The sequence below is a fragment of the Galleria mellonella genome, unplaced genomic scaffold (genome assembly GCF_026898425.1).
Source record: "Galleria mellonella isolate WM207_F2 unplaced genomic scaffold, CSIRO_AGI_GalMel_v1 utg28, whole genome shotgun sequence".
Classification (NCBI taxonomy): domain Eukaryota; kingdom Metazoa; phylum Arthropoda; class Insecta; order Lepidoptera; family Pyralidae; genus Galleria; species Galleria mellonella.
Genome location: NW_026442064.1, coordinates 4,427,678 through 4,455,597, shown reverse-complemented (window position 1 = coordinate 4,455,597; position 27,920 = coordinate 4,427,678). Strand labels below are relative to the sequence as shown.

At 33.3% G+C, this 27,920-nt stretch overlaps 1 protein-coding gene across 13 annotated transcripts in view; it reads left to right on the top strand.

Moving 5' to 3' along the window:
• LOC113517949 (protein phosphatase 1 regulatory subunit 12B) overlaps positions 1–27,920 on the top strand; it is an 87,635-nt gene that overhangs the window by 48,880 nt on the left and 10,835 nt on the right. For 11 of the 13 annotated variants that reach the window (XM_052895383.1, XM_052895381.1, XM_052895379.1 and 8 more), the window contains 5 exons: positions 893–1,048; positions 5,951–6,140; positions 7,201–7,349; positions 9,504–9,563; positions 24,302–24,457. In XM_052895383.1, coding sequence (XP_052751343.1) covers positions 893–1,048; positions 5,951–6,140; positions 7,201–7,349; positions 9,504–9,563; positions 24,302–24,457 — 711 coding nt within the window. The remainder of the gene's footprint in view (positions 1–892; positions 1,049–5,950; positions 6,141–7,200; positions 7,350–9,503; positions 9,564–24,301; positions 24,458–27,920) is intronic. The other 2 variants (XM_052895378.1, XM_026902694.3) reach the window with 1 other exon arrangement.

Genomic DNA, 27,920 nt, shown 5'->3' with positions numbered 1-27,920 from the left:
GATAAAAAATATAATAGTTTGTAAGATAACGTAGGATATAAAGACGTTGAAATGTCAAATAACAAACTTGTAAATAAAGAGTTGTCAATTGTCAATGTTAATAAACGGCCATAATTTGTTTCACTACAAGTAAGTTCTTACGCTTTACACAACTTGTATAGTGTCTAATAAAATTGTATATTACTTTATTAAACATATTTCGCTAAGCATTTGTTATTAAACAATCTGTGTTTACGTAAACATTAAGTTTTATGTATTTATTCAAAATTTTCATATCCAATGTAACCATTTTGAAGAGCAACTTATGCGCCCCTATTTATACTTGTCTACAAACAAGTCAAGAACGAGGTAAACTTTTGTGATGAAAGTGTGTGAATTTATTTTTAACAACCTGTAAAAAAAAAATGTTAATCTCAATGTTGCAGTAAATCGGGCGTTAACAGGATATAAAAATAAATGATACAGATATGACTTTTCTTTCAAAGTCGTATTTTGTATAGACAGTATAATTTTTCACAGTATCATTCATTTATAATAAAATTTAGAGACTAAATTACCATAAATCAGTAAAAAACGGTATTTGTGCTTTGTAAAATATTTTATAGCGTTACAGTCACATTTTCAGCAGAATATCTTTATATGATTATATTATTTTTTTATTTTAAAAACTAAGTTCATAAACAATTTTAAATATAATCGTACTTTCTTATTAACGCCATCTGTTGACGCACGATGAAGTAAAATTGAATGAAAATAATTAATAAAAGTATTAGATCCGACAACGTCTCTTTTTTGTGTTAAAGGTTCTATATATTTATAATAATCATTATTAATTCGCAACGCGATAATAAGTAAAGGTGAACACACACTTTGAACATTGACTGTCGCGTAGGCGCGCGCGGCTGGCGGCGACGTTGCGGTCACACTTGCGCTGGCGTGCGCGACCGCGACCGCTACCGCGACCGCGTCCGCGTCCGCTACCGCTACCATCGCCGCCAACAGCGAGCGACGCCCCTCGTGGCGGTTACGGCTCGACCCCACCAATAAGGTCCGCGTACGGTGCGACCAAACCGCAGTTGTCTATCGGTCTATTCGACTCTTTTAACAAACTTCGTTTAGATCGCATTTCATTTAAATTTTTCGGCAAAAAAAATATTGATTCCTATTAAATCATACTAATTACATTTTACTAAAAAAATCGATAATTTAAAAAAAACGATCACCAAATAAATATTATTAATATTATGTTAGTGACAAAAATCCCAATCGGTCAAATAGTGTTCCCTAAAAGGAAAGTAGTCAAAAATACTTATGATCGATTATAACACATTAACTCTAACATGGTTTTGACTGCTTTGCAGTCAAAAATGCTTGACCGGTTAGGAGTGAACTGTGATGTTGTTTACATCCAAACTTTAAAAAGTTAATGTGATATTTTGGATTATAAATTGTGTAAGTATTTATTACTTAAGTGTCCAAATGTCATTTAGATACTTTATATAAAAAAATTGATATGTCAATAATAAAATATAGTAAATAGCATACCGATAGACAATTGCGATTGAACGCACCGCTGCATCAGACTATCGGCATGGTTTGACCTGTTCTCGGTTCACTGTCGTACCTAAATCGGTCCGTTTCGAAGATCTGAAGGTTAAAAGCCCACCTTATCATAATAGGAAATGCTTTTTATAACACGCCGAGTTTAATAGTTCTTCCGCACCCAGAGAGAAATATTAACGGACTGGTATACGAGGTTTGTCCGGAAAGTACGTATAAAAGTTTTTTAAAAATTTTATTTTACAATTATTCAGGTAAATCAATTTTATCCCCTTCAAAGTACTCCCCCTGTGACATAATGCACTTGTGCCAACGCCGTTTCCACTGTGAGAAGGCTCCTTGAAAGTCCTCTGGTTGTAGGTTTCTCAGCTGCCCCGTCGTAGCTTTTTTTATCTCATTTATGTCCCCCAAATGCCGCCCCCGAAGTACCAATTTGGTTTTTGGGAACAAGAAGAAGTCACACGGGGCCAAATCCGGCGAATAGGGGGGGTGTTCGGTCACCGTAATGGAATTTTTACTCAAAAACTCACGGACAACAAGAGAGGTGTGGGCAGGGGCATTGTCGTGGTGAAGAATCCAACGCCCCTCTCGCGCCAATTCTGGACGAACTCGTGCCACACGAGCTTTGAGGCGTCTGAGCACATCGACGTAGAATTTTCCATCAACTGTCTGGCCTGGAGGGACGAATTCTTGATGCTTTCTCGGCCCTCTCTGAATCTTTTTAGCCACTTGTGGACGGTTGGTTCCTTCACAGCATCATCCCCATAAACTGTTCTGAGATCGGCAAAAATTTCACGGCCATTCTTGCCGAGTTTCGAGAGAAACTTGATTACGACGCGCTGCTCTTCAACGGAAGCGGGCTCCATGCCGACGGGGTTTCGTTAAGAGGTAACTTCACAGATGGCGTGACAAGCCAGTTCGCACCGCACGGCGGTCAGACCAGAACTGAAGCATTGTTAGGGACATAAGGAAGGGGTCCTGCGCTTACCTGGCCTCCCCACTCCTCTTTCTCGCATTCCAGAACACTTTTATACGAACTTTCCGGACAGACCTCGTATTAATATCGGCGGGTTATACTCTAGCAAATCTTATCATGATTCGTGTACGACGAGGTTTTTAAGTCCCCTGCCTCCTAGAAGTGGCAAACAATATTTTCGATAGATGTGTTTTTGTTAGGGTACATATAAATATGAACAAGATGCCGAATATTACTGTCTCGTTCTATTTCATGCGTGCGGTATCGATGATGTATCTATCGATAATTTTTTTGTCACTTGTTTATGGAGCCAGGAAGTATACAATCGCTTTAGGTGTTGATAAGAGAAGTGACTGGCATGTAAGGTATAGGTCTTTGTACACGACATTTTACGGTAAAGGTACTCCCACACAATACTTGTAATGTTATATAACATTTTAACAAAAAATTTAAAACTAGCAACCCGCCCCGGAAACTCAAGATATTTTTTTTAATAATATATAAAATATTTTCTATATTGCGCGGTCGGTGGTATTAACCAATTCCACATGGATTTCTATCTATAAAATGACGATATTTGCCTACTGTTACTACGTTTCACAGCTTTGTATAGAATTTGTTTTCGAGATTTTCTTGTTTTTTTTTTTTTGTACTGTGTACTTGATTCCCTTAGAAGCCTTTTACGGCGTACTGAGGATTGAAATAAGTTGTGAAACGTGCTGTTTCCCTTTTTTGTATTATACAAAAATAGCATTTGTTTGGGCGAGCGGTATGTTGTGCGTGGGGGAATGCTCGTTCTATTGTTTGGTTTGGCTATGACCAACATTATAATGACTACACCAAGCTTTTTCTGTACGTGTCCTATCGGATTCTCTATACTCTATACATGATAAAGGATCTAAAGTGTTATATATCTTTCTTATATGGGGCTAAATTCGCAATAGTTTACTAAATTATAATATGCAATGAACTATAGTCATAAATAAATATGTAAATAAAATGTTAAACGTTATACAGTTTGTTATTTAAAATTACAACATGATGTTATGTAACGTAATGTAACATTTATAACATCATGTGTGGGAGCACCTTAAATATTGGAAATATGTTTAAATTGCGACTGTGTTGATGTATTATGATTTTATTAATGTTCTTAAATATTAATAAAACATTAAAAAAAAATCTCGTATAATAAAATAATATTAGTTATATTTAAATGTTAGTATTTGGACTCTCTTCTTGATCAATAAATTTCCGTTACAAGATTTTTTTTATAGCGATTCTATACTTATTATTGTTAATTTATCCGTAATGTATCCGTAAATTAGCAATTCAGTTTATTCTTAAAATAAACATGTTTATGTGATAAAAATCATTAATTAAAACAAAGTAATTTGATATCTTCCAAAAAGGGCCCAAAAAATGTCAGACAATTTCTATGATTTAAGAAATTATTAATGTAAGATGTAAAAGTCATCGACATAGTCGCTTTTTCATGTTTCATACTATGAGGGAATTGAGTCTCATTCGGAAATCAGCTTTATTGTTTCAACCGTACGTGTACATAGACCAGTGATCTTTGTTCCTTGTCGCATGCTTTCTGCATCTCAATGACACCATAGAAATACCTTTTTAATACAATAATTGTCCAATGAATGGACTGCGTAATTGTACGGGAGATATAATAACAGTTACAATTAATATTATATAAACTATGTAGGTTATAGAGGATTGAGTTTTCTTCTGTGTGTTTTATAAACGAAGACGTTTCGAAAAACGCGTGTGTTGTTTTCTTTTTTAAATGATACCTTTTTATCCAGTCGCTTGAGCCATGAGCTATGCTCTATTTTTGAAATGTTTTCTAGTTCAAAATCTACAATTAGGCGACCGAGATCATCTACAATTCAAGGATTACTAATCTTTCTGAAATTAATTTTATTTTCCTTCTATTTACACATTTAAATTAAATGAGCAATACAAAAACAGTATTTTAATGTTATAAACACTACATTAACTTACGTGTGTTTTAGTAGAGAGAATATAAATATATACAAATATAAAATAATGTTAAAATATAATTTTTACTTATGAAACGTTTAACAATAAAATAATACAATACAGTAAGCAATTTATTTTACTAAAAAAGTAGTATTGCCGTTGTGATTTAAATATATGTTATTCAACATTACATCCTTATAATTTTATCATGAAAACATATGTACAGTTTAATTTTTTATGTATACCTGTAGAATAATCCCATTTATAGCATTATGAAATTGTTATATATTAATTTATACTATCATTATACCGATAAAGTCGAATAAATTTTCTAATGTATAAAAATTTAGCAGTGTGTAAATACTTTAAAAACGTTCTAATATTTTTAATATATAGTAAAGGAATAGTTACTATTCTGTAAGTACATTTATGTTCGATATTGCGAAGTATGTAAATTTGTACAAAGTTTTTTTTTACTAACAGTTACTGACTATGCCATGATTAGACTGACATTTAAGTGAAATTTAAATATTATATATAAAAAATGAAAGTGCGAAATGAGCAGAATCTAGAAAAAAAAATTTTTTTTTGGATTTTGTGTTACAATGCGCTGTCAATATAATATTAACCATTCTGTGGAACAAACATCTTTGAGAGATATTATATTCAAAGAGCTCTCCAAGTGATGTTTTATATACAAGAATTTAATATTAAATTGTACTAAATATTCGCCTAATGAAAAGCCTTGTTCACAAATGAATCATTTGTACCTACGGGTACGTTAATTTGTTTATGTTTCGTGCACGTTCTAACTGCTTTACCTATGTGTTGCTGTGTGTTCTTGACAACGCTACATTGTGTGATTTTACTAAAATATCTGTACTAAAGTATAGTTATTCATTGAAAGATATTATTTATCAACCGGGTTCAAAACAAATGGAGGTTCTCAATTCGGTTTTATTCTTATTATGTTTGTTACCTCATAACTTCGTAAATTATATACTAAATTAAATTTTTTTTTTACTCTAAGGATACTACTTACTATAGTTTCAAATTGGTCCCCATAGAGATTTTTGTCAAAATCGATTCAATATTTTAGTTTTTAAATCACAATAACTTGTTCTTTAAAATTTTGTTTTTGTCATAAATTAAAAGCAATAATTTTCATTGTTACATTTGTTATTCTTACATGATAATGGTCACCATATAGATGGACTATGATAATTTGTATACCATGTCCGTTTTATTAAGTTCCCTTGTATGTTTCTAAACATTGTGTATCTTAGAGCGAGATAAATAGACCGTTTACTTACTTGCTTATCGGTCTGTAAGAAACAGATTCTGTTCATTATTTTTCTCAGATTTTACATTGCATTTAATATAAAATAGTAAAATTTAAACTTTATTATCGAATAGTTTGAACTGGAGGACGCGGGTCGGTCGTCGCCGCGAGCTGTTGCGACCACGAACGCGGTAGTAAATGCGAGTACCACAGTGCCGACGTCTACGACCGCGACCGAAGCAACCGTGACGCTGCCCTTACGGCGTCCGCCCGCTGGCTCCACCGCGAACACCACCACACCATCTAAGGAGGAGAGGGAGAAAGGTAATATATTTTTTGTCAGAGTTATTAACGTTGCTCCCATGTATTGTCTTTTAACGTCTAGTCTATGACTCTTATAAAACAGTAACTTTTGAAATTAGAATTGTCGCTTGTTATAATTTTAAAGAAATAAGAATAACTGTATACATTAATAACTAAATACATAAAAATAAAGATTAGGAGAGCACAATTAATATATTTTATAGTTGCAATTTGTGTGTGATAAAAAAATTATCCGCTCTAATGATGTATAGAAGATATTAGAATGTGTGGTACGAATATCAGGATGATGTCGGTATGGAGCCAGACAAGTTATTTACTTCTTGAAATATGACATGATACCAACTATTTCACCTTGGTCTTCTTCTCAGAATCAGAAATGAATGTAAAAATTTGTTTAAACCCTGTCAAGTTAAATATTCTATTGCCATTATATCTAGGGTATTTTTATATACATCAGTGCATATAATCTATACTTATAATAAATTTGTAGAGAGATCAATTCTGTACATGAAATAGATTTCCAAAATAACTATCAGTGGGTGATAAGTGATCGATACTGATGCCAAAAATGCAATCGGTAAAATTTTTGTCTTTCTGTCTGTATGTTCGTTATAGAAACAAAAACTACTCGACGGATTTTAACAAAACTTGGTACAATTATTCTTTATACTCCTGGGCAGGTTATAGTATACTTTTCGCTAGCTCATAGCTATGATCAATAGGAGCAGAGCAGTGAAGGGAAATGTTGGGAAAACGGGAGAAGTTACTTTATTTTTAAGTTTCCGTCGTGTGTGCAGCCTTAATGGCCACTTTTTAAAATGTAAAAATGTCTACCCGTGCGAAGCCGGCACGGGCCGCTAGTAAACAATAAAATTGTATAGACACGATTGTAATTATAAGGATGCAAATAAAATCTTTAGTTATCTAATATGGCAATTCTATAAAATTACAAGCGCTGTAGTGATGACAATTTGGTGAAATTAATTTGAGTATTTTACATGAGTGATTATTATATTCTAAGGTTTTGATAGTCGCGAATTTGACAAGAGGAATGTTCTAGGTGATGATGATAAAGAACGAGAGGGCAGTGCTGAGAGTAAAACGTCGAGCAATGCGTCGCCGGCGAGTACACAAGCGGCCCTGAATGTGATACAGCGCCGCCGACGACCGAAGAGGCGCTCCACTGGTGTAGGGCACGTTGATATGGAGGTATGCACATCGTTACAGGATTTTAATGATAACTGAATTATAGTCTGTTTGAATAGAAATTAATGAAAATGTAAACAAACAAATAATCGACCCGATTTTAAGATATTAGCTGGTGTCCAACAGTGACACAAAAAATTTATTGAATGTTTCTATTTGTTACTAATTTAAATTACAAAGTGTTTCTGTAATAGTTTCATAAATGTTTATATTTTTATTAAGTTCTGTTGACACAGACAAAGGGGTAAAAAAGTTAGGGGTACAAAAAAAAACGGTTACATACCGTTTTTTTTTTGTACCCCTAACGATTGAGATAGAGTCAGGGTTAAGAAAGTTTATACTACTATGTTATCGGTCATCGCCTATCAGATGTTCTCTTCTTTTCCTTAGATTTTTTCATTTTATGTAAGGTCTACTCCTCTAATTTTTGTCTTGTCGATATTAAAAAATTGAAACGAATATTTCTCAAATTTTGAGTTAGAACGAAATCGTTATCATAGCTTTAAAGGAGCTGTCTCGTTAGACCACTTCCTTGTATTTTTGTTAATTTACTCTTTAGTTTAGAACATTTTATCATAAAATAGGGGTTGGAAAACTACTTACATATTAACTTGACGTAACGTCTTAGTGTTTTATGCAACTTAGAATGGCAAAGAGCTTTCGACCCACATCGATACACATGTACATAGAGTTTTATTTCTTCTTTTGCACTAATTTCTCAATTAGAAAGACAGGGACAATAATACACTTTAATAGCTATAGAATTACAATGGAATAGCTATTAAAGATTGTGTACCACAAAAAAATGGACTTAAATTGCGACAAAACCATTTTTGATCTAAAAATTAATTGATATAATTTCTATGGGTCCAATTTGTAATTAAATAATTTTTAACCCTTAAGTATTTAAAAGCCTGATTTTTTAAATTAAATAAAAAAATATATAAGTGTATCCTTTACTGTATTTGTTAATGGGAAAAAATAGTAAAAAAAAATCAAAACGATATTATTATATATTAATTTTGAAAATACATTCGGTAACATATAAACAGCCAAATATTAAAATAAATTGAATTAATAAATCGATTGTAGGTGCCCAATGCGATTTATAACCCCGGTATCAAATTTGAAACTTCAGGTATTTAAGGGTTAATAAAAAAAACGGTTTAGCTCTGCCGGAGTTATGAGGCAATAACCATAAAAATACAACCAAATTGAAACCTTCTTTTTGAAGTCAGTTAAAAATAGATTTTTATGCATAAAAGAGTATAACTGTAATATCTTTTCCAAGCCATGGTTTTGTATTGTATATCTCTTACATCAATCTTTTATCTAACATTCTTTTCGCATCTCCAAACCAATGTGCCCTGTCGTTATTCATAGAGCGAGTAGTTAATTTTCTAAATAGGCCCAACTGAGAATCGAACCCGGAACCTTGTCTACGCGAAGCATCGTACCTGTTTGATCATTAAAATTTCATACCGAATAGTGAACTTTCTGAATAAGTCAAAATCTATGGGGCTGATGATACCATTTCTCGTGTGCCTGTTTCAGAGATATGAGATATATAGGTAATTTCCTTTCATTGGGATCAAGTAGGCAATAAACGTACTTGTCGTTTATTCTATCGCTTTTGTTTCGTATTTGGGAAAGGCGTTATCTATCTTAATTAATGGATATTTTATACAGATGATATTTATCTTATTTAGTGGAAGAAAGTCCTAAGTGAATATAGAGTTTGATTGTGACTTATGTCTTAATATGTAACGTAAACTTTTAATTGTCCTCTTATATCATTGAAATTTAATAAATGGTCTTAATAATTGTAGTTATTTGTCTATTGAAAGGATAACTAGTTCTTGTAAATGTAGTGGGGTATAAATTTTTTTAATAAATATAAAAAAAAGATCTATTATTATTTAAATTTACTCAGTATTTGTGTGATAATTTTTACACAATTTCTTTAGCTTTCTTAGATTATACGTGATTTTTGTATATATTATGTATGTATTATGGACAGAAAATGTATATTTATTAGTTGTTTGCTTAGTTTGGCACTAGATGGCGCTTTGTTTTATATCAATATATTAAAATTGTTCCTAATATAAATACCGTGATGTAAAATGGTCATGTAAATAAATCGCACAATATTTTTAGGACATCGTGAACGACCGCGGCGGGGGCGGCGAGGGCGACGGCGACTCTGAATCTCTTCAGGTCAGTTTAGATTATAATCCACACAATAACACCATGCTTACAACCTACGCACACACGCACACATGTGTGTGTACACATACATGTTATTTATAAAACGCTAATGATGTGCTTATTTGGCCCTGTGACTTTAAAATATATATACTTGTAAAGATCTGTTCATATTACAACGGGAGGGAATGGTCGGGCACAGTAAGTCCATTCTATTCAATAGATGTACATGGCTTTCCACTATAGCAATTTTTAATATTTATATGGGAAGAGAATAGAATATTTTGATAGGGGGTCGTCGTTTGTTCTGTCTAATGGTGCACACATTTACATTATATAGATAGAGCCACGAGTCTCAAAAACGAGCCAACTTTTTGTCAGCTAATTATCAAATTAGCTGACTCTTTTTTTATTAATGTTTTATATACTTACGCTCACAGCGTGTCTTTATTTAATTATTAAATAAATAAAATGAGTTTTTACGCATTAAGAAGAAGCAAAATTTATATGATAAAAAATAGAACTAATAAAGGAATCACTTATAACCGGTAAATATCTTTAATTTTAAGCATAAACACTATTATAAATGTTAACATTTTTTTTTCAAAGATTTCGCGCAATTTTTACTGTTGCAAGTATGCGAAAAAATTCCCCACAAGTGAATTAATATTTCCAAAGTGAAGTATTTTTTTTTAATAACAATTTAATTATTTTTAATTATTATTTGTATTTTGTGCTATTTTTTACATAATATAAATATAATATTTATGAATATATTACTTGTATTATTAATCTCTTCGGGTTTCCTGACTGCGGAAATATAAATAGACCTTAACGATGGACGTTTCTCTTCGTGACTTCGCCCACATATTTGAAAAATGTCCTAAGGCAACCTTAATAAATATGATATAAAAATATTTGACCCCACAAACGTATTCTCATCGCCGCCCACCTGATCCATTGTTTCATATCGGCAGAAAAACTATGATGTTTCTCAAGTTGCAGCAAATAATACACATGGCGGTGGATTTACCACCAGGCTGAGTAGGTTGGAGTCTAGGGCGGTAGATTTTAGGGGTGACAAATTTGGAGTATTTTTTTTAATAGATACAGCTACAATTTCATTGGAGACAAATTGTTAATAATATGATTGAATAGAGTGTACAGAGAGTAGTTTATTTATTTATTCATTAGTATGTACTAATGTATATGTACAAGGCGGACTTAATGTTAAAAGTATTCTTTTCAAGTGAAACTTAGGGAAGTATTTGAATACTCGAACGCGGTACTAATAATAATAGATACACATACATACAATGTATTTACATATACAAATAAATATTCTTATACATAAATAATTATATTACACGCCAAGATGGGAATAGCAGATAAGACTTAGGGTATCGATTATAGAGATCGGTAGGAGCGGCAAAATTTAATTATTCTTATCATCCTTATCATACCAACCGTTAACCGTCCACTGCTGAACATAAGCTTTCCCCATAAGGGGAGCTTTGCCAGTAGTTGCCACGCTTGGCAGGCGAGATTGGCAACCGCAATTGGGCTTTCAGTGGTGTTTTAATAGGGACGCTGCTACGCATCCCTCTACCACTAAGTTCCCTTAGCCGAATTGAATGAATGAATTGAATAGACTGGCTGTAAATATGTAAATTCTAATATATATGTACAATATTTCATTAAAATTATTCGAACAGTATCGAATATTAACGTAAACGAATTTTGTGATTTTTTGGGATTTTTATATATTTAAATGATAACATCTTGCATCGCTAGCAAAAAACTATACTGTATTATATTGTACAAAAAAAATCTATATAACAACCTCGTGGCCAATATTTCCACCACAATGAACTCTGATTTAAAAATAGAAGTCTATAAATCAGCGCATCTGTTTCGATCTGGCCGTAGCTACATGACATGCTTTGTATTCTCTGCTCGTGTTATGTTTATCAAATTTCTTAGTTTTTTATTTTTTTTTTTTAATTTTAAAGATTAATACCACCAATATGTACATAGCTATGATTTTTTTACCTGTTCCTATAGATTATATAGATAGAATGATTATATACATAGAAATACTTCGAGAAAAACGGGATAACTTTTTCATACAATTTTGCATAATAAATAGTTATAAGTGATTCCTTTATAACTTCTATATTGATTTTGTCTTATTAATTCTGCATCTTTTTAATGCGTAAACACTAATTTTATTTATTAAATAATACGCTAAGATACATTTTATGTGTAAATATATAGAATAATGATAAAAAACTAATCAGCTAATTTGACAATTAGCTGACAAAAAGTTGGCTCGTTTTTGAGACTCGTGGCTCTATCTATATAATGTAAATGTGTTCTGTACACTGCGTTTTAAGAATAAGATGTATATTACATATATTCACCGTATAGTCCTGGCACAGAATGTGTCGCCCCTTCCTTTTCCGTGCGTGTCGTAAGAGACGATTAAGGGTACTTTATGGTCGAGGGATAGTCAGCAGAATCCTATTTAAAATATCACCAAAACCTAATTGCGATTGCCAACCTGCCTGCCAAGCATGGCAACGATTTTAAAATTACTAAACGATGTCTATACATAGGAGATATATAGAGAAAAAGATTTATAAAAAATTTTTAGGGAATTAAGAAAAATTTATAAGAGCATTAAAAACAAAAACAATATTTTTTACCTGTATGTTAGTATCGACATCACGCAAAAATTACTACACCAAATTAAATGCGGTTTTTCTAGTAATATTCTTGAAGGTCTAACTTATGATGCGTGGGTTATCTTGATACGTGATCTGGAAATGGTTACCTACTTCCAATATCCACGCGTAACTAGTCAAAATCTTTAAGATTATAATATTATTATTATTATTATAAGTTTTGTCTCTAAAATTTGAGATATGTTCTTTCTTTAAGTTTCTTACTCCGAAATAAAGTACCAGTATTAATAGTAAGTTATATATTAAATTAATTAAACTATTAAAGTTGCGGTAGCCCAATTATATTTGGTCATTGACCGTGAGTATAATTTATACAGTAATTTTTTTATTGCTGCCTCTTCTATCGAGATATGAGCGTCAAAAGTAAAGCCGTGCTGCGCGAAGCCGTGGCGGATCGCCAGTTGTTAATTTATGGTAGTTTAAAACTCCTTCTTTACGTGTCTACATATTTTGTTGTCTTTAATTTCTATTGTGTTCTTTTTTTATTTTATTTTAAAACGCTGGCGTAACGGTTTACAATGTGTTATGACGAATTGAAGAAGTAAAAATATTATATTAACGCCAGTTATTTTAACATTATTTCAATAACAAAAGTTTATTATCGAATGTGAAACAGGAATGGGTGTAGACGTTTTAAACACTAGTCCGCTCCATTAATATGTCGCCGGTAAACGCGAATACCCAAAATATATGTTTTCTCATACCTATAATTAGATGCGAACGTACTATGCGATTTATAACTGCCGTCTTTTTTCCTACATAAAACTTTTTTTTTTTAAATTCATGCTTTTGCGCATGGAAAGATGTCGGAAATCATTATTGTAAATTATATTATAAAAATATAATTTTATTTTTATCTCTCCTCTTTATTTTCGCTTATTTTGAAACAAATCGTTTTTATACTAGATATTATAATATTTTACATATTTATCAATAGTAATATATACAGATTGTAATATCTTTTCATATATTAAACCTGAGCACAGTACAGAGAAATTGGAAAACTTTTCAAGCAACTTTTAAACGATTTCTTTACTAGAATTTATCAGAGAAGAGACAACGTAAGGGACAAAGTAAGGTTTATGACAGTGAAATTACAGATTACGGTAACATGACACTATAGACTTCAGGAATGGCAAAGCATGAGGGATACTACGGGCATTACAGTATATTTTGTTGTGCCCATAGTGCTGGTCATGTCTATAGGTTATAGTTAGTCTGTTTGCCATACTCAGTTACATTGAAAATTGTTTGTTGTTAGACTTTAGAGTGCTCTAAATCTGCTCTTACTTTCACCATGGACATGGCCACTGATATGACAAATGGCTCATATTTGCCATTCGTACATGACAATGTTAGATCATTACTACGCGCGCCATCACGTGAGCACCTGTTAGAACTTACCAAGCTTTACGACTAAAATGTTGCAACCACGATTTCTTTTATTTATTTATAACTGACTGTGCTCGCGACTTTGTTTACGTGACCTAGATCAAAGCATACCTGAAGTATCGTATGTCCTTCTCGTATCATATGTCTTTCTCTTCCCAAATACTACGTTTACACAATATTGAGCCATTAAGGTGTCAAGAAATTACAAATATCAACTCGCTGTCGTAAAATAAGATAAAGAGTATCTTATGTGTTATTATTTAGTGCAGTGTTTTTCAACCCCGTGTGGGTTGCAACCCCCTGGGGGGTCGCGAAAACCACTTTAGCAAAAAAAACATAGTTATAGAGATACATACTATTATACTTAATTCTGTATTTATTCGAAACTTAACTATGCAAAGGAAAAATAATGTTGTATGGATTAAAGTATTCAGTCCCTACAACATCTTTGTAATATTATAAAATACATGAAAAATAAGCGAAGGGTCCGGGATCGCGAAATATTTTTTCATACTGGGGGTCATGTTGAAAAAAATATTGATTTTGGGTATGGTCTCTCTGTCTATTCAATTATATTGACATTTATATGTATACTTAAATATAACGATTACGGTATACATCTGTGTAAAGATAATACAGACTTTCACATATTACAGTAAGATTGAAGAAAACTTGTTTTATTATCGTTAGATCATAAAATATATTTTTATTAACATACGAACCAGTATAATTTTAGGATTCATCCAGCGTCATTTTAGCGCACAATCGATATATACGTTGCATTGACGTAAGCAACAATGGTCGTTATTTTTAGTTGCAGTAAGGCTTTGTTCTCACTGTAGCGGGATTATTGTGGTGTAAAAAAAATATTTTATCCTTTTATCGATCGTTAAAAGTCTCTACTCACAGTAAAACTTTCTTCTAAACTGGACACTTTTTATATAAATAAAAAAAAAAAAAATACAAACATGAGAACTGTTCATAAGGGGTTTGTTTTTAATGTTATTGTAAAATAGTACTAAGTTTCCACCAAATTTATTGTGAGATGGGTCGGGCAAACAATACCCTACGGACAGGCCCTTGTCTAAAATTTCTTGCTTTATCAACTTTCATAACAATGAAATAACATAATTCAAAGAAAATTATTTAAAAAAAGGCAATTTGCAAACAAAATAACGTCTTTAATAATTTTATTTGTATTAAAAATGTTTTTCTATTGTTCACGTACAATAATCCACGTAGTATCTGAAAATAGATTATAAGATCGAAATTAGAAATATTATTTTGTCGGCCGCGACATCTCGAATACGATATACGGATTAGGCCTCTAATAGCGGGCCAACAACATATTCGTCAAATCCTCTAATTAATGTACAATGAAAGTGACATGTGGAACAGATGCGAGCGTGGTACAGTCACCTGCAATACTCAGTTGCCATGACCTTTATCGTAAAATTCACAGCATTGCGGTAATATAGCCCTAAATTCTGTATACCTGACGGGCAATCTTGTTTATCTGTTAAAGTTTAATTTTGACAAGCAAAAAAAATTTTAGTTATTGACTTTAAAGTGGAGGACGTTATTAATTAGCGGGTCTTTAATTTAATTTAAATATATTATTTAAGCTTACATATTACTTTAATAGTATCGAAAGAATAAACAACAAATTAAGAAAAGATTACTTAAAGTTTTTGTGTCACGCAATATCTTTTATAAATTTTTAAACTATTTTAATATTTAAAGGGTTTTGATGTACGCTTCATATAAATTTGGTCAAGATTAAAGTTTTTTTTTTTATTTAACAATGTCTTAAATTATTAAGAAATGCAATAAAACGTTAATCGTGCACGTAACATATTTATCTTGTCACTGAATGTATGTCATGGTGAGTAAACTATTTAGAATCTTTAAAAGTGAAATATAAAACAAATAGGTGTACATAATATATATAGATGAGCAAGGGCTTTCTTTAACAAACACTGCGACGCACATATACACACACTGCTTATTGCCACAACTGAAAACAAAAGTTTTTTTTACTGTTCCGAAGACTGTATAAGTTTTTTATTTTGCTGAAATAATTTTTTTCCTAAATCGTCTTCTGATGACTTAAATCGTCTTCGTGATTACTGTTTTAGTATTGTAGGCATAGAAAGATATTGCTCTAGATACTATTTTTAATCTATGATTATAAGTTGTGTTTATATTACTACTGTAACTTACACTGTAATTTACAATTAGGTTATAAACTATCAAAAGATTTGTGTTGAAAATTGATGCTCGTAGTTCGATTAATGGAACTTAGCCCTTGTTCTTAGGAATTTAGTTACGTCGAATTAAAAAGGTCTTAAATTTTTCGTTGACGTGATGGCGGTCTTTATAACCATGTATTTTTATATTTTTCCTCATTTTGATTATGATTTGTAATTATTGAACAAAATTTTTACTTGCTTTTTGACTAATTTGTGGGAAATCCGAGCTAAGCTTAAAGACCGTCACAAGACTAACTGATATATAATATTAATGAAATGTTATGACACATTATATGTGTTTTGACGTCGGTTGTACACACGCATATATTATTGTCTTGCAACGTATTTTGATCTTAGAAACTAATTTTCATGATATTGTTTTTTTTTTATCAATACATAGTGTAGTGATATTTTTCGTCAGATATTGACCAATAAGTTCATATAACATATGTACAACTTTCAAAAGCATTGCAGTTGTTAAATTTGAGTACCTAGTAGATACCTATTAGGTCTTCTTAATGTTATAATAAATAGATAATATATAACTAAACAACTAAAATACTAACATTTCAACCGTAATAAAATTAGTATTGACCCTAGATGAGTTATTTGATTTTAAAAAGAATTAGCGAGATTGGTTTAGAAATGGTGACCATAAAAAAAATTAATTATTTCTAAGAAATGGACGTAAAATGATTTTCGTATCGTAAGCTCATTGAAACTTCTATAATTTTTCTCAGAATATGTACTGTCTACAGAGACAATAACTAATTGCAAAACTGGATTATATTCCAACGGGTACGCGAGAAAATCAGTGTGCTCTCATCATCATCTCACTAATTTCAGGTTCTCTATTTAGTCTGTCTGAATATATATCACCTGAGTATATATCACCTCGTTTCACTTGACAAGAACTACAACAGTTAATATCTTATTGTGTTTCCATAAATAAATAAATAATGTCACTGACAAAGATCAGTAGTTATCGTTCGTTCGTAAAATATAAGATCAAGTCTAGTCAAGAGAAATGACTTAATTGCTCAATAAATTAGCTATTAGTAGTGTACAAAGTCACTCATAAAATAAACTTTTGAAGTTAATCATAAAACATTGTCCGCGACTTGGTTCGCGTGCTAGACGAAATTAATTCGTAACAGTGTGACGTGATTAGTTGATATTTAATTGGCATCTATTTGACTACTTTTTCGAAAATAAGAAAATTTAAATCACAAGGACCTTTACGAAATGCACTTTTCTCCGAATAATAGCGTCATTTGCGGTCGAGTGGGAAAAGACATAACTAATTCACTAAGGCAATTTCAGTTGGCAAACTTTTCTGTGGGTGTCTAAAGAGCGACTAAGGGAGCTTAATCGTCAAAGGATGGGTAGCAGCGTCCTTTAAACATCTCCAAAGCTTAATTGCGGTTGCCAACCCGCCTGCAAAGCGTAGCGACTACCGGCAAACCCCCCTTATTGGGGAGGCATATGTTCAGCGGTGGACAGTTTAGGGCTGATATGATGATGAAATTGTTTGTACTTTGTACATTCTCCGTAACTTTCTAATGTGGAGTAGTATCTCATGATTCGCTCGGAATATTGTAATAATATACATACATACATATCTGTCACGCCTGTCTCCCATTAGGGTAGGCAGAAACAATGGAACGCCAAATGCTTCGATTCAAACAAACCTCTTTCGCTTCTTCCACATTCATCAATCTTTTCATACATGCTCGCCGGTTACGAGTATATACATAGTATACATAATATACATTTGTCTTTAAATTGCATTAATAACTTATTATGGTTATGGACGATAATGGCTCATGATAGGGCGTTTCTAATAGATAAATATGGAATGGTAACACCGCCTGGCTCTATCGGTATACACTGTCGGGACACCAGTGATGGATGATAGGTGAGGATGAAGGCAGGTTAGTTGGCATATCGTGAAGAATTCAATTAATCAAGAATTAACCACGATAGTTTCAAGGGAGAACATATGGAGGTCGACCTGGTAGGGTATATTGCTAATAATGGGGCTGTTAGAACCCATTACTAACAATTCCTTTTCCCCCATGATAGTGGTCATGTTTTATAAATTAGTACTGTTTTAGTGTCTTAACAACCATAGTAGTAGCTGCATCTTTTGCAATACTGGAGTCACTCTTTCTATGCCCACTCTTCTGGAACGTCAATTATAAGTCACAATACTTAGTAATTGCATTGCTAAATTCAATCCTGTGAACCGGAACACAGCGTGCAAGCAAGGTGTTTGTCGACAGAAATAGTCTAGACAGAGGTACCTATACTAACCTCGAACAAAGCGGAGAACCGTTATTTTATGCCTTTCAATTTAGTTTCCTGTTAATTAAATATAGAGCACACACGACACTGACATTGCGCATTTTGGTACAGTAAAACACAAGTAAGAAGCAATTATTTCGGTATAATATGGTGTAGCGTGTCGTGTTGTAAGATTTAATTATAGCGGTGGAGAGACGTGCCAGATTAACGTGTGTCCGTTGTAAACGAACTTCTGCGACCACCGTCCTGTCACAGCTTTTTTATGTTCTGTGTACAGATTTTTATTATCTCATCCATCTGCCTTTTGTTCTCCTTCTCTTCTCCTTTTATTCTCAATTCTCTGCTTGTTTTTCTCTATTTTTCTTTCTGATTTCCACTTTTGTCCAAAAATGAAGGTCTTGTCTGACAATAATTTTTTTTTGCTATTTACTGTTAATTTTATAGCAATAATTGGATCTTTGCTATAAAAGTTACAGTTTATCCTCTAATGGCATAACTATTACTAACATACAAATATTACATACAAACAACGCTATCTCACAAATACAAACAATGTTATAAAAGGTTTCTTATAAGTTTCATTAAAGCCTTACTGGTATTATAAATGTGAAAGTAAGTTTATTATAGCGCATTGACGGCTTAATAATACACTGTGAAATTCGATATTGATAAAAGTTTGTACGCAGTCATCGCCACTAATACGTCAGACTACGCCATCTGGACTTATGGTTGTGTACCTTTTTTGTACATTACTATATCGGTCCTTAGTTGTCCACTGTTAAACATAGGTCTCCCTCTATTGGGGGGCTTTGTAAGTAGTTGCTACGCTTGACAGGCGTGTTGGCAACTGCAGTTAGACCTTGGAGATGTTTTTAAAGAGACGCTGCTGCCTATTATTAAGTTCTCTTAGTCGCTTCTTACGACACCCACGTGAAAGGAACGGGTGGCCTATTCTATGCCGGGACCACACGCCTACAGTTTTATACATTGTTATATTTAAATCAGTATTTATAAACAAGCAACAAATCCACCCCTTCTGAAACAAAAGCATGTTTTGCAACACGTACAGAATTCATTGTGTGTGGTCAACTATTTGAAGTGTGGCAAAAATAAATAAACGTAAAGTATTCGCTGTTGATTATTAATAGGGCAATACCGTTTTACTGTTTCCATTGGTTTACTTTGTATTTGACTGATATTGTTTTAGTCACGTTCCAATATATTACCTCCGATTCTGTATTCTATTTTATATTATATAAATTATTTCAGTAAAACGATACACTATAATTTGTAATTGTTCATCAGAAAATGGTACAAGCAAGACCTAACTAGTTTTTAAGCGACTTTTTTAGAGATCGCTTAAAGGGGAATTAAGAGGAGATTTTTAATTCGCCTGCGTTTTTTTTTTTGACTATATTACGAGATTACTTCGCTAATTTTGATCATATCAAATATATTTTTTTACAAACGATATGGTTAACTTGTGTTGTTTCATATTATTGTCACTGCTCGAGTGTCTAACAAATACTGCTTAACATGGAGCTGATTACACTTGGTATCTATCGATTTCGTCTTCTAAATTCTAATATCTTTGCCCTTTATCGGTGTATTTAATCGTTTTGAAATAATATAATAATGATAGTTTTTACAAAATTAATATTGCATGGAGATTTAAATTTATGTTATTTATTTTTGTAATATATATATATATATATATATATATATATATATATATATATATATATATATATATATATTAAACTAAGACATCTCAAGACGTTAATGCATAATATCTCATGAAACGATGTATAAATATGTTCAAGATAATGAAATTTTGTTAATATGTAATGTTTCTATTAGCTTGAAAGATAGGATAGTTTTTATACCGATAAGAAAGAATGAATCAGTTAGAGGGTAAAATAACATTTGCCAAAATAAATATTAAATGTAAAACATGTAACTAACTTACACTTCAAATATGTCACGCAACGTCTTTATGTATGTCGAAACTGAAATGATTCAATGACGACCACTGACAGACGAGAGTCACATTACTTATGAAACTGCGCAAGGCCGGGATACGACGAAATGGATCTAGTTCTGGCACCAACACCGGCCACTATTGGACGTTTAACCAATGTGCTGATTGCCAGACTTTTTTTCAATTGATGGTATATGGATATTTTGTAGGGCCCTGTGATTAAGTGGAAATATCCTAGAACTGTCTCGTCTTTTTAGCTTACGAAGACGAAAAACTGTTTCTATCCCTCAGGATTACTAAACAGTACAATACGCGATATTATATCTTCGTCAATACCAATACCAGTATTGACGAATCATATCTGTATTTGTTTATCATATTCATACAGGAATAAACTTATTCAATTAAAACTTGATGACCTGCGTAGCGCAGCGATTGAGCACTTTGTGTAATGAGGTCACGAGTTCGATTCTCGGTCGAGCTAATTTAGGAAACAAACACAAGAGTTTGTGGTTTTGCTACCAGATATTCGTGGCCAGGTTTCTCATTTATACAAGGTATCTGAGCTTGAGGATTAGACGATTGGTGTGGTTTTGTAGAACTTACAGATATAAAAGAAGAAGAATAATTAAAACTGATTTACAATAAAATATTGATTAATATTCTATAACCCGTTAACCACTTACATCAGTACCTATAGGAACCTGTGTGACCAAACCTCATTTACGATTATGTGTTTACCTGATAATAATCCTCCAATTTGATGTTAGAAAGCTATTAAAGCGACCTATAGGTACCTTGTTAATATATATATATATATAATAACAAGGTACCTATAGAACACATAATATGTGTTCTGCCTAAATGAACTGGACTATGATAGCCAATGATCCAAGCACGTTCCAATGAGTCCGTTGTCTGCGCAGGCCCTTATTAAAGCTTTTGTGATCATCGCAATATTTAGCGTGGGATAGTAGATTTCCATTTAAATTATAATTTCTTTTCTTTTCAAATGAATAATGGGGCACCAGTATAATTTAAATGTGGAAACGTTATTATTTTTAGCATATGTATTCGTCGATGACGACCGCCCTAGTCCCACTGCACACATGGCCGTGTGACGTCATAGCCAAATAGCATCAATAACTACCGGTATAATAACGAGACATCAGTGTTTACGTGAGACAACCGCGACGCAAATTGTCAGAACTGACGAAATCTTGAAAAATGACTGCAGGTCGACGCACCATTATGACGCGCGACGGAATTGGCTGAGCACAAAACGTTTCGCCACCAACGTTTCAGACAATTTTATTAACGATCTGTTTATCTTCTGGACTCGCCCGATCATTTCCTGAATGCTGAAACTCTGTCGAAATAATGTATTTCGTAACAGCCGCTTTCCTTACGAAACATTAGGCGCTTTACCGATCGCCGGTGCAGTTCAAAATTCCAGTTAAATATATTAAAGCGAACCAAACATCGAGTATTTGGGTCAGCGCCTCTTGGTGCCGCGTAAACTTGAAAATAGAATGTATTTTTAGTACGGAAACAAAAAGCTCTCTTCTGTGATTTAGCGCGTCAAATTTTATCTGTCGTTTCAATAAAATTTCCCTCAGAATGTATTGTCTCAGGGAGAAATCAGAATAAATGATGATGATTTATCCATCTGATCGAATATTGTTTGAAAGAGAACACACAGAGATTGTCCAGAAACGATGTGCATTGACAACCGAAAAAAAGAAATCATGTATAGAAGAAGAATCAATACTATCCGATAGCCAGAGGGAGAAGTCAATTCTTCGGAACTGGGATTTAATAGATTAGTGATGTATGAACAAAACAAGATATATTTAATGATAGATTATTGTCTTGAAAGAAATCTGGGATGAAGACAGATATATTAAATCTAGTAGTAGTTACATGTATAAAATAAAGACAGCCTACGATATTTACCCTATACGTTACCGCTGCTTCATATCATATCTTTATTTATGTTTGCTATAACGTATGATGGTAATGGACTCGTTCGCATAAATTTAGAACATGGCGTGCGTACCTGTACTATTTGGGCGGACTCACTCATTAGTGGTGACCTTCGGTTCACTTGCCAATTTTGAAGGTAACCGTTGACTGATGGAATATTGAGTGGTTGTATATAGAAGTGTGTAGTCTAGGGGATAGCGGCTAAAGGAAAAGTGTTCATGCTGTACACATTGTACGTTTTTACAGGTGATGGCTCACGTGCTCTTGTGGATATCGCCCTCTCGTATGACCGCTGCGGTGCGTCGCGGCGTCTCGCTCGCACAGGCCCCGTGTTGTGCGTAGGCGCCACCGACAATATTTTCACTAGAATTAAAACTCGGGAAACAGTCAGTGTGTTTGCATGTATCGCGGCGTTCGTTAGACGCGCTATTATAGAAACGTGACAGTGATATGTGAACGAGAATGAGTCGGAAGCAGGATAGGTATAATTCGCGGCCGCGGAGCCTCACCACGCACTATGGCTCATCTCCTAGCATGCTCGGCACCATGTACAGCGGACAATACAGCCCGTACTCGAACAATTACTCCAGTGGTTATAGTCATAGTTCTAGCTCGTACAGGAATTATAATCCGTACAGCACAGGTTTCGGAAGGGCATCCTCAAATTTAGGTATATACGGTGGGACAAGTTCGGGTTACGGTGGCGTGTATCTGAGTGGTGCTACATTAGGTTCGTTAAATTTGATGACACCAGTATTAAAAAAGTTGGACAAAAAGTTACTGGCTAGTCAAAAGAACTTTAAACCAAAGCCGGTGCCGCCAGCGAAGGTGCAAGAACCGGCGGCGGAGGTGGAGGTTTTCCCGGACGTGCCGCCTGTGAGACCTGAGAGGAAGTATCGCGCGAACAAAAATTTGGACAAGGAGCGGTCGCGGTCGCTTACTTCACTTGAGACCGCGGGTGGTTTCAATGCAAGATCCCTTAGTCTAAACTCGCTGGCCTCAGATGGATATTGTGTACGTTATTCATTAAAAATTGCATTGTTTATAGAAAGGGAATAGATTGTTACGAATCTACAGATCGAAAATAATAACTTCTCCCTATAGTTTCTTTTTTATTGTGTGAGGTGTTTCTTAGTGTGATTTATTCTATTCTCACCAAGCATTTTTGGCACATCTATGACATAAATAGGTTCTTTATTGTTCTATGTATACAGTATTATAGTAATGCCCATGTACAGTTTAGTACGATTATGTACCACAGTTATCCTTCGTCCTTTACCTTGGTTACATACTTTTTATACGCCCTCTGAAAAAGATTTTTTTGTTTATTAACATTTATATTATAATGATAACTTATTTATTTTTATAATCAACTGTATATAATAATTAGTAAAATGAAAAGCAGTTAATGAGAAACAATTAGTTAGTTAATTAGTAAATGTACTATTTTTTTTAATTATTACGTGAGTTCAAAGGAAATACCGATTAAATATTACTTCATATACAACCTGCCATACTTTAAGAGAATGAGAGCGACAGCAATTATTTTTAATACCGTATCTATATGTAAACAATACCATGCTCACCCGACATGGATAGACTGTGGGAATGATGATATGGCCAGATTGGGAGTGAATGCGAAAATTACTGTGAATAGAGAAGAATGAAAGAGAAAAACATATTATGCCGACCTCAAATTATAACTGGGATAAGGGTAGGAAGATGATGATGTAAACAAAATCAAGTCCATGCATCTGAAAAAAATATTGGCAAGACATCAACTTAAACAATTTTCAAGGATTAAATTAACAATTTCATAATTCATAGTGAATATTGAAGTTGATTTGTTTGGTATAAATAGAACCTTACCTTTTTATTTGTCGTAACAAATAGCAAATATAGTAATAGGTTTTATTATTATAAGAATGAATCTTATAATTAAAGTTATAAGGCTGTCACGCAGATAAATTTGTATTTTGTTTAAAAATCGATATGACGTAACAAGCACATCACTAATGTACCCCACGGAATGTTAGTCAATTTAAATCCTCAATAAAACACTTGTTTTTTTTTTTTTTATTTCAGTCTGGCAGTGAACGGACGGAGGAAGGGGATGAACGCGACTACAAAGCTTTGTACGAAGCGTCCTCGAGTGAGGTACGCCGCCTGAGGGCACTGTTGGCGACCTCCGAGCAACAGTTGCGCGATGCTCGTGCAACTATAACCAGGCTCACACAAGTGGTACGTACGATATGGCTTTATTTCGTTACTTCATTGCAAACGCAGGTATTTTTATTTTATTGTTTTTTATTGATCTTAGCACTTTAAGAGTTACTGTTATATAGACACTGTTACCATTATAGATACTTATGTTATCTGCAGATCCTTATGAGATAGTGTTTTAATGATTCAATAGTTTAGCTATAAAATGTTAGTAGTTTGCTGTGGTGTTATATAAAAAAGGATTTGGAATCTGTAAATTTTTGACGGAGTCAAGTAAATCTAAAATCTATTTTCATGCTAGGTCATTTGTCCGTTCGGGGTAGACAAAGACAGTGGCACTGGTCTCTATACTTATAGTTGTTCGTCTGTCTGACCGTCTGTGATTTACATTAGTTTTTTTAACCCCCTCTTTTTGCCTAAGGAGAACTATTTGATGGTCTGACATCCTTGTGTAATAACACTGTCTTGTGTATGCTATATTTTCTCTCTACCTATCATCATCATATCAGCCATTAACTGCTTACCGCTGATCATAAGCCTTCCCCTCGGGATGTTTTGTCAGTAGTTGCTATGCTTGGCAGGCAATTTGGCAACCGCAGTTAAGTTTTGGAGATGTTTTAAGAGGGACGCTGCTGCTTATCTCTCGCCCTCCTTTAGTCGCTTCTTATGACACCCACGGGAAAGAAAAGGGTGACCTATTCTATGTCGGAACGACATAAAAGCTCGACTATCCTCTACCTATAAACGGTGATATATGGTGAGATTTTATGTAGAGTATTAAAAACTTTCCATGTATTCAAATCTAAATATAATGTTAAAATTTAATTTGATCCATAACAGCTTTTTAGGATAAGAGTAATATAAAGTGAAGAAAATATAAAAAAAAAAAATGTTACTGGCATAATAATATCCTTGTTTACGAATGTTGCTCTTTCATGATTCCCATGCACAATATATAAATAATTTAGTGCCGCGTGTCACGTTCGTTTTCTTCGAATTACTTCAAATAAATATGAATGTCAGTGAAGAAAATTGGCGGCAAAGTATATAAAATGTTGAATTTATGAATTTCACGTTAGAACAATCGAATGATTTATAGGTTTCGTGTGACAAACATAAAACATAAATGTAAGTTATTTATCATTTATCATAGTTTCAACCTTCATTCACTACTATGATTTTGCTATACATATCTGACTGATCTAAACACAGTCAGAACTTAGGTATAGGAACATGACAGCGCAGAGGATCCATATGTACATAGCGCGAGTACTAAAATAGATTTTCTTACGGTGAGAATTAGCTGGCCGTTTATTGTCTACATGTTAAACATAGCTTTTCCCCATAAACTCCCATAACTTCCCAAAAACTATAAAACAATGGTTCTGGCTTACCTTTACTGATGGACTCTCTGCGATACACTTAAATTTGACGCTGCATATAGTGGAAGGGTCGTCTTGTACCACTTTTAGATTTTCTCGTCGGTTGTTTGTTCTTCGAGCCTGTCACTTTAGCTAGCTTACCTTACTACTGCTCATCATGAAGATCATAATATCTGGCGTTAACTGAATATAGGTCTCTCAGGGAGGGGGAGGGGATGTTGCTAGTAGTTGCCACGCTGGGCTGACTGATTAGCAACTGCATTTAAGTTTTGGTAAGTTTTAAGAGTGAAGCTGCTGTCCATGCTTCGGCAATTAAGTTCCCTTAGTCGCCTCTTACAAAAACCAGTTTCCATATAAAATTGCATGGCATTTTTTGCGTTATTCTATCAGAAATTCCCGGAAAATACAACAAGGAATTTTGCCCATTATCTCTGTTGCGGAAAATCCGCTGATGGAAGATCTCCATCAATTTGGCTCTGTTAGAACTTCAAAAGCTACGTTTACATACATATATGAAAGTCCTGTTATGAGAAGATTTGAACAACGATACTCCAAAAAATTGAGACATTTGAATAATACTTCTGTGCGAACTACCATATATACAGGGTGAAATATAAATAAAAACTACCTTTTAAGGAAATACTCTATCAGAGAATTTGAATAAGTTTTCTGAAGAAAAAGTGGGTCGAAAGACGTCACAAAAAGACTTCATGCGACACACGCGTAATATATTTTCTAATATATGAGGCCAAGTTCAGTACTCGTCTGCAACTAGCATGGTCGTGGGCGTCCTTGGCGGAGTGTTAGTACATTCAATGCCAATAATGAATAGGTTGGTTAATTTGAGCACACAAAATATTGTTTATCGGCTGTTTCCCGCAGTTTTACACGCGTGTGTCGGTATATAAAGAATCCTATGTGTTAAGTAAGAATGTAACCTACTCGTGTATTAAATTTCATTCGAATTTGTTCAGCCGTTTAAGCGTCATTGAGCAACAAACATATCTTTACAAATTTTCACATTTATAATAATAGTAGGATGTAATTGCATACATTTGTTTTTCTATTATATCCTAAGGCTAAAATTGTATGACATAGAGTAGGGTGACTATGGTAAAAAAAAGGCCTTATGTATACATAGTGGTAGAAAAATGTATAACAATTTAAAACCGTAAGTTTTCTTCCAGCAAACTCAGGATTTAGACGGGCATTGTCAGCTAGTAGTACAGTGTTTAAGTGTGCAGTTTAAGGAAAAGGATAAAATTATGTCTATTTATTCTGCCTTTAAAATATTTTAATATCTATTTATTATTTTAACTAGAGATCCATCCCGTCTTCGTACGGGTAGAGCAAAATCGAAAAGAAAAATCTGAAAAAAATAGAAAAAAATCTAATCTTTAGATTATAATATAAGTTTGATAATAAAAAAATAAAAAAAAAAACTATAGGTGTATGAAATAATAGAGTTATTAGAATCATAAATAAACATATTTAATTTTATTGCGCTAGCGAATATTTTACTATAAAATGAATTTAAATTCATTGTTGAGATGGTTTGCTTTTACATTGCGCATGCGAATTTCTTATATATTATTTGTTAAGAAATTAAACTTTATGAGGTCTTGTATTTGCTTGCGTATCTTCTTACTAATAAAATTGTAACAATAAAATTTCTAATTTTTAGATATTTTGTCTGTACGTTTGTTTTGTTATCACGCAAAAACTACTGTACCAAATTGAATGTGATCACAGTTGTGTTTTTGAAAGTGTAACATAAAACCTGGTGTATGTTTTACTTTGAAACGTTATCTGGAAGTGAAATCCATACGTACGAAATAGCGGGCATAAAGCTAGTGCAGGACAAAAAGCTGGCTTGAATTCTTATTTTACAATGACTTTGTAAGTTTAAAGCAATGGTTACAAATATTGACATGAACTACGGTGACAATGATTCAGCGAGTGCTTACCGACGCAATTGCAAATTTCCCTATTTAAACATTTGAGTAACGCGCGCCCACTGTGAACACTAATTATCTTGGGCTGGTGACAGATTGGCGCGAGTTGTACCGACCTTCAAATTATGTTTGTGTACTTACGTC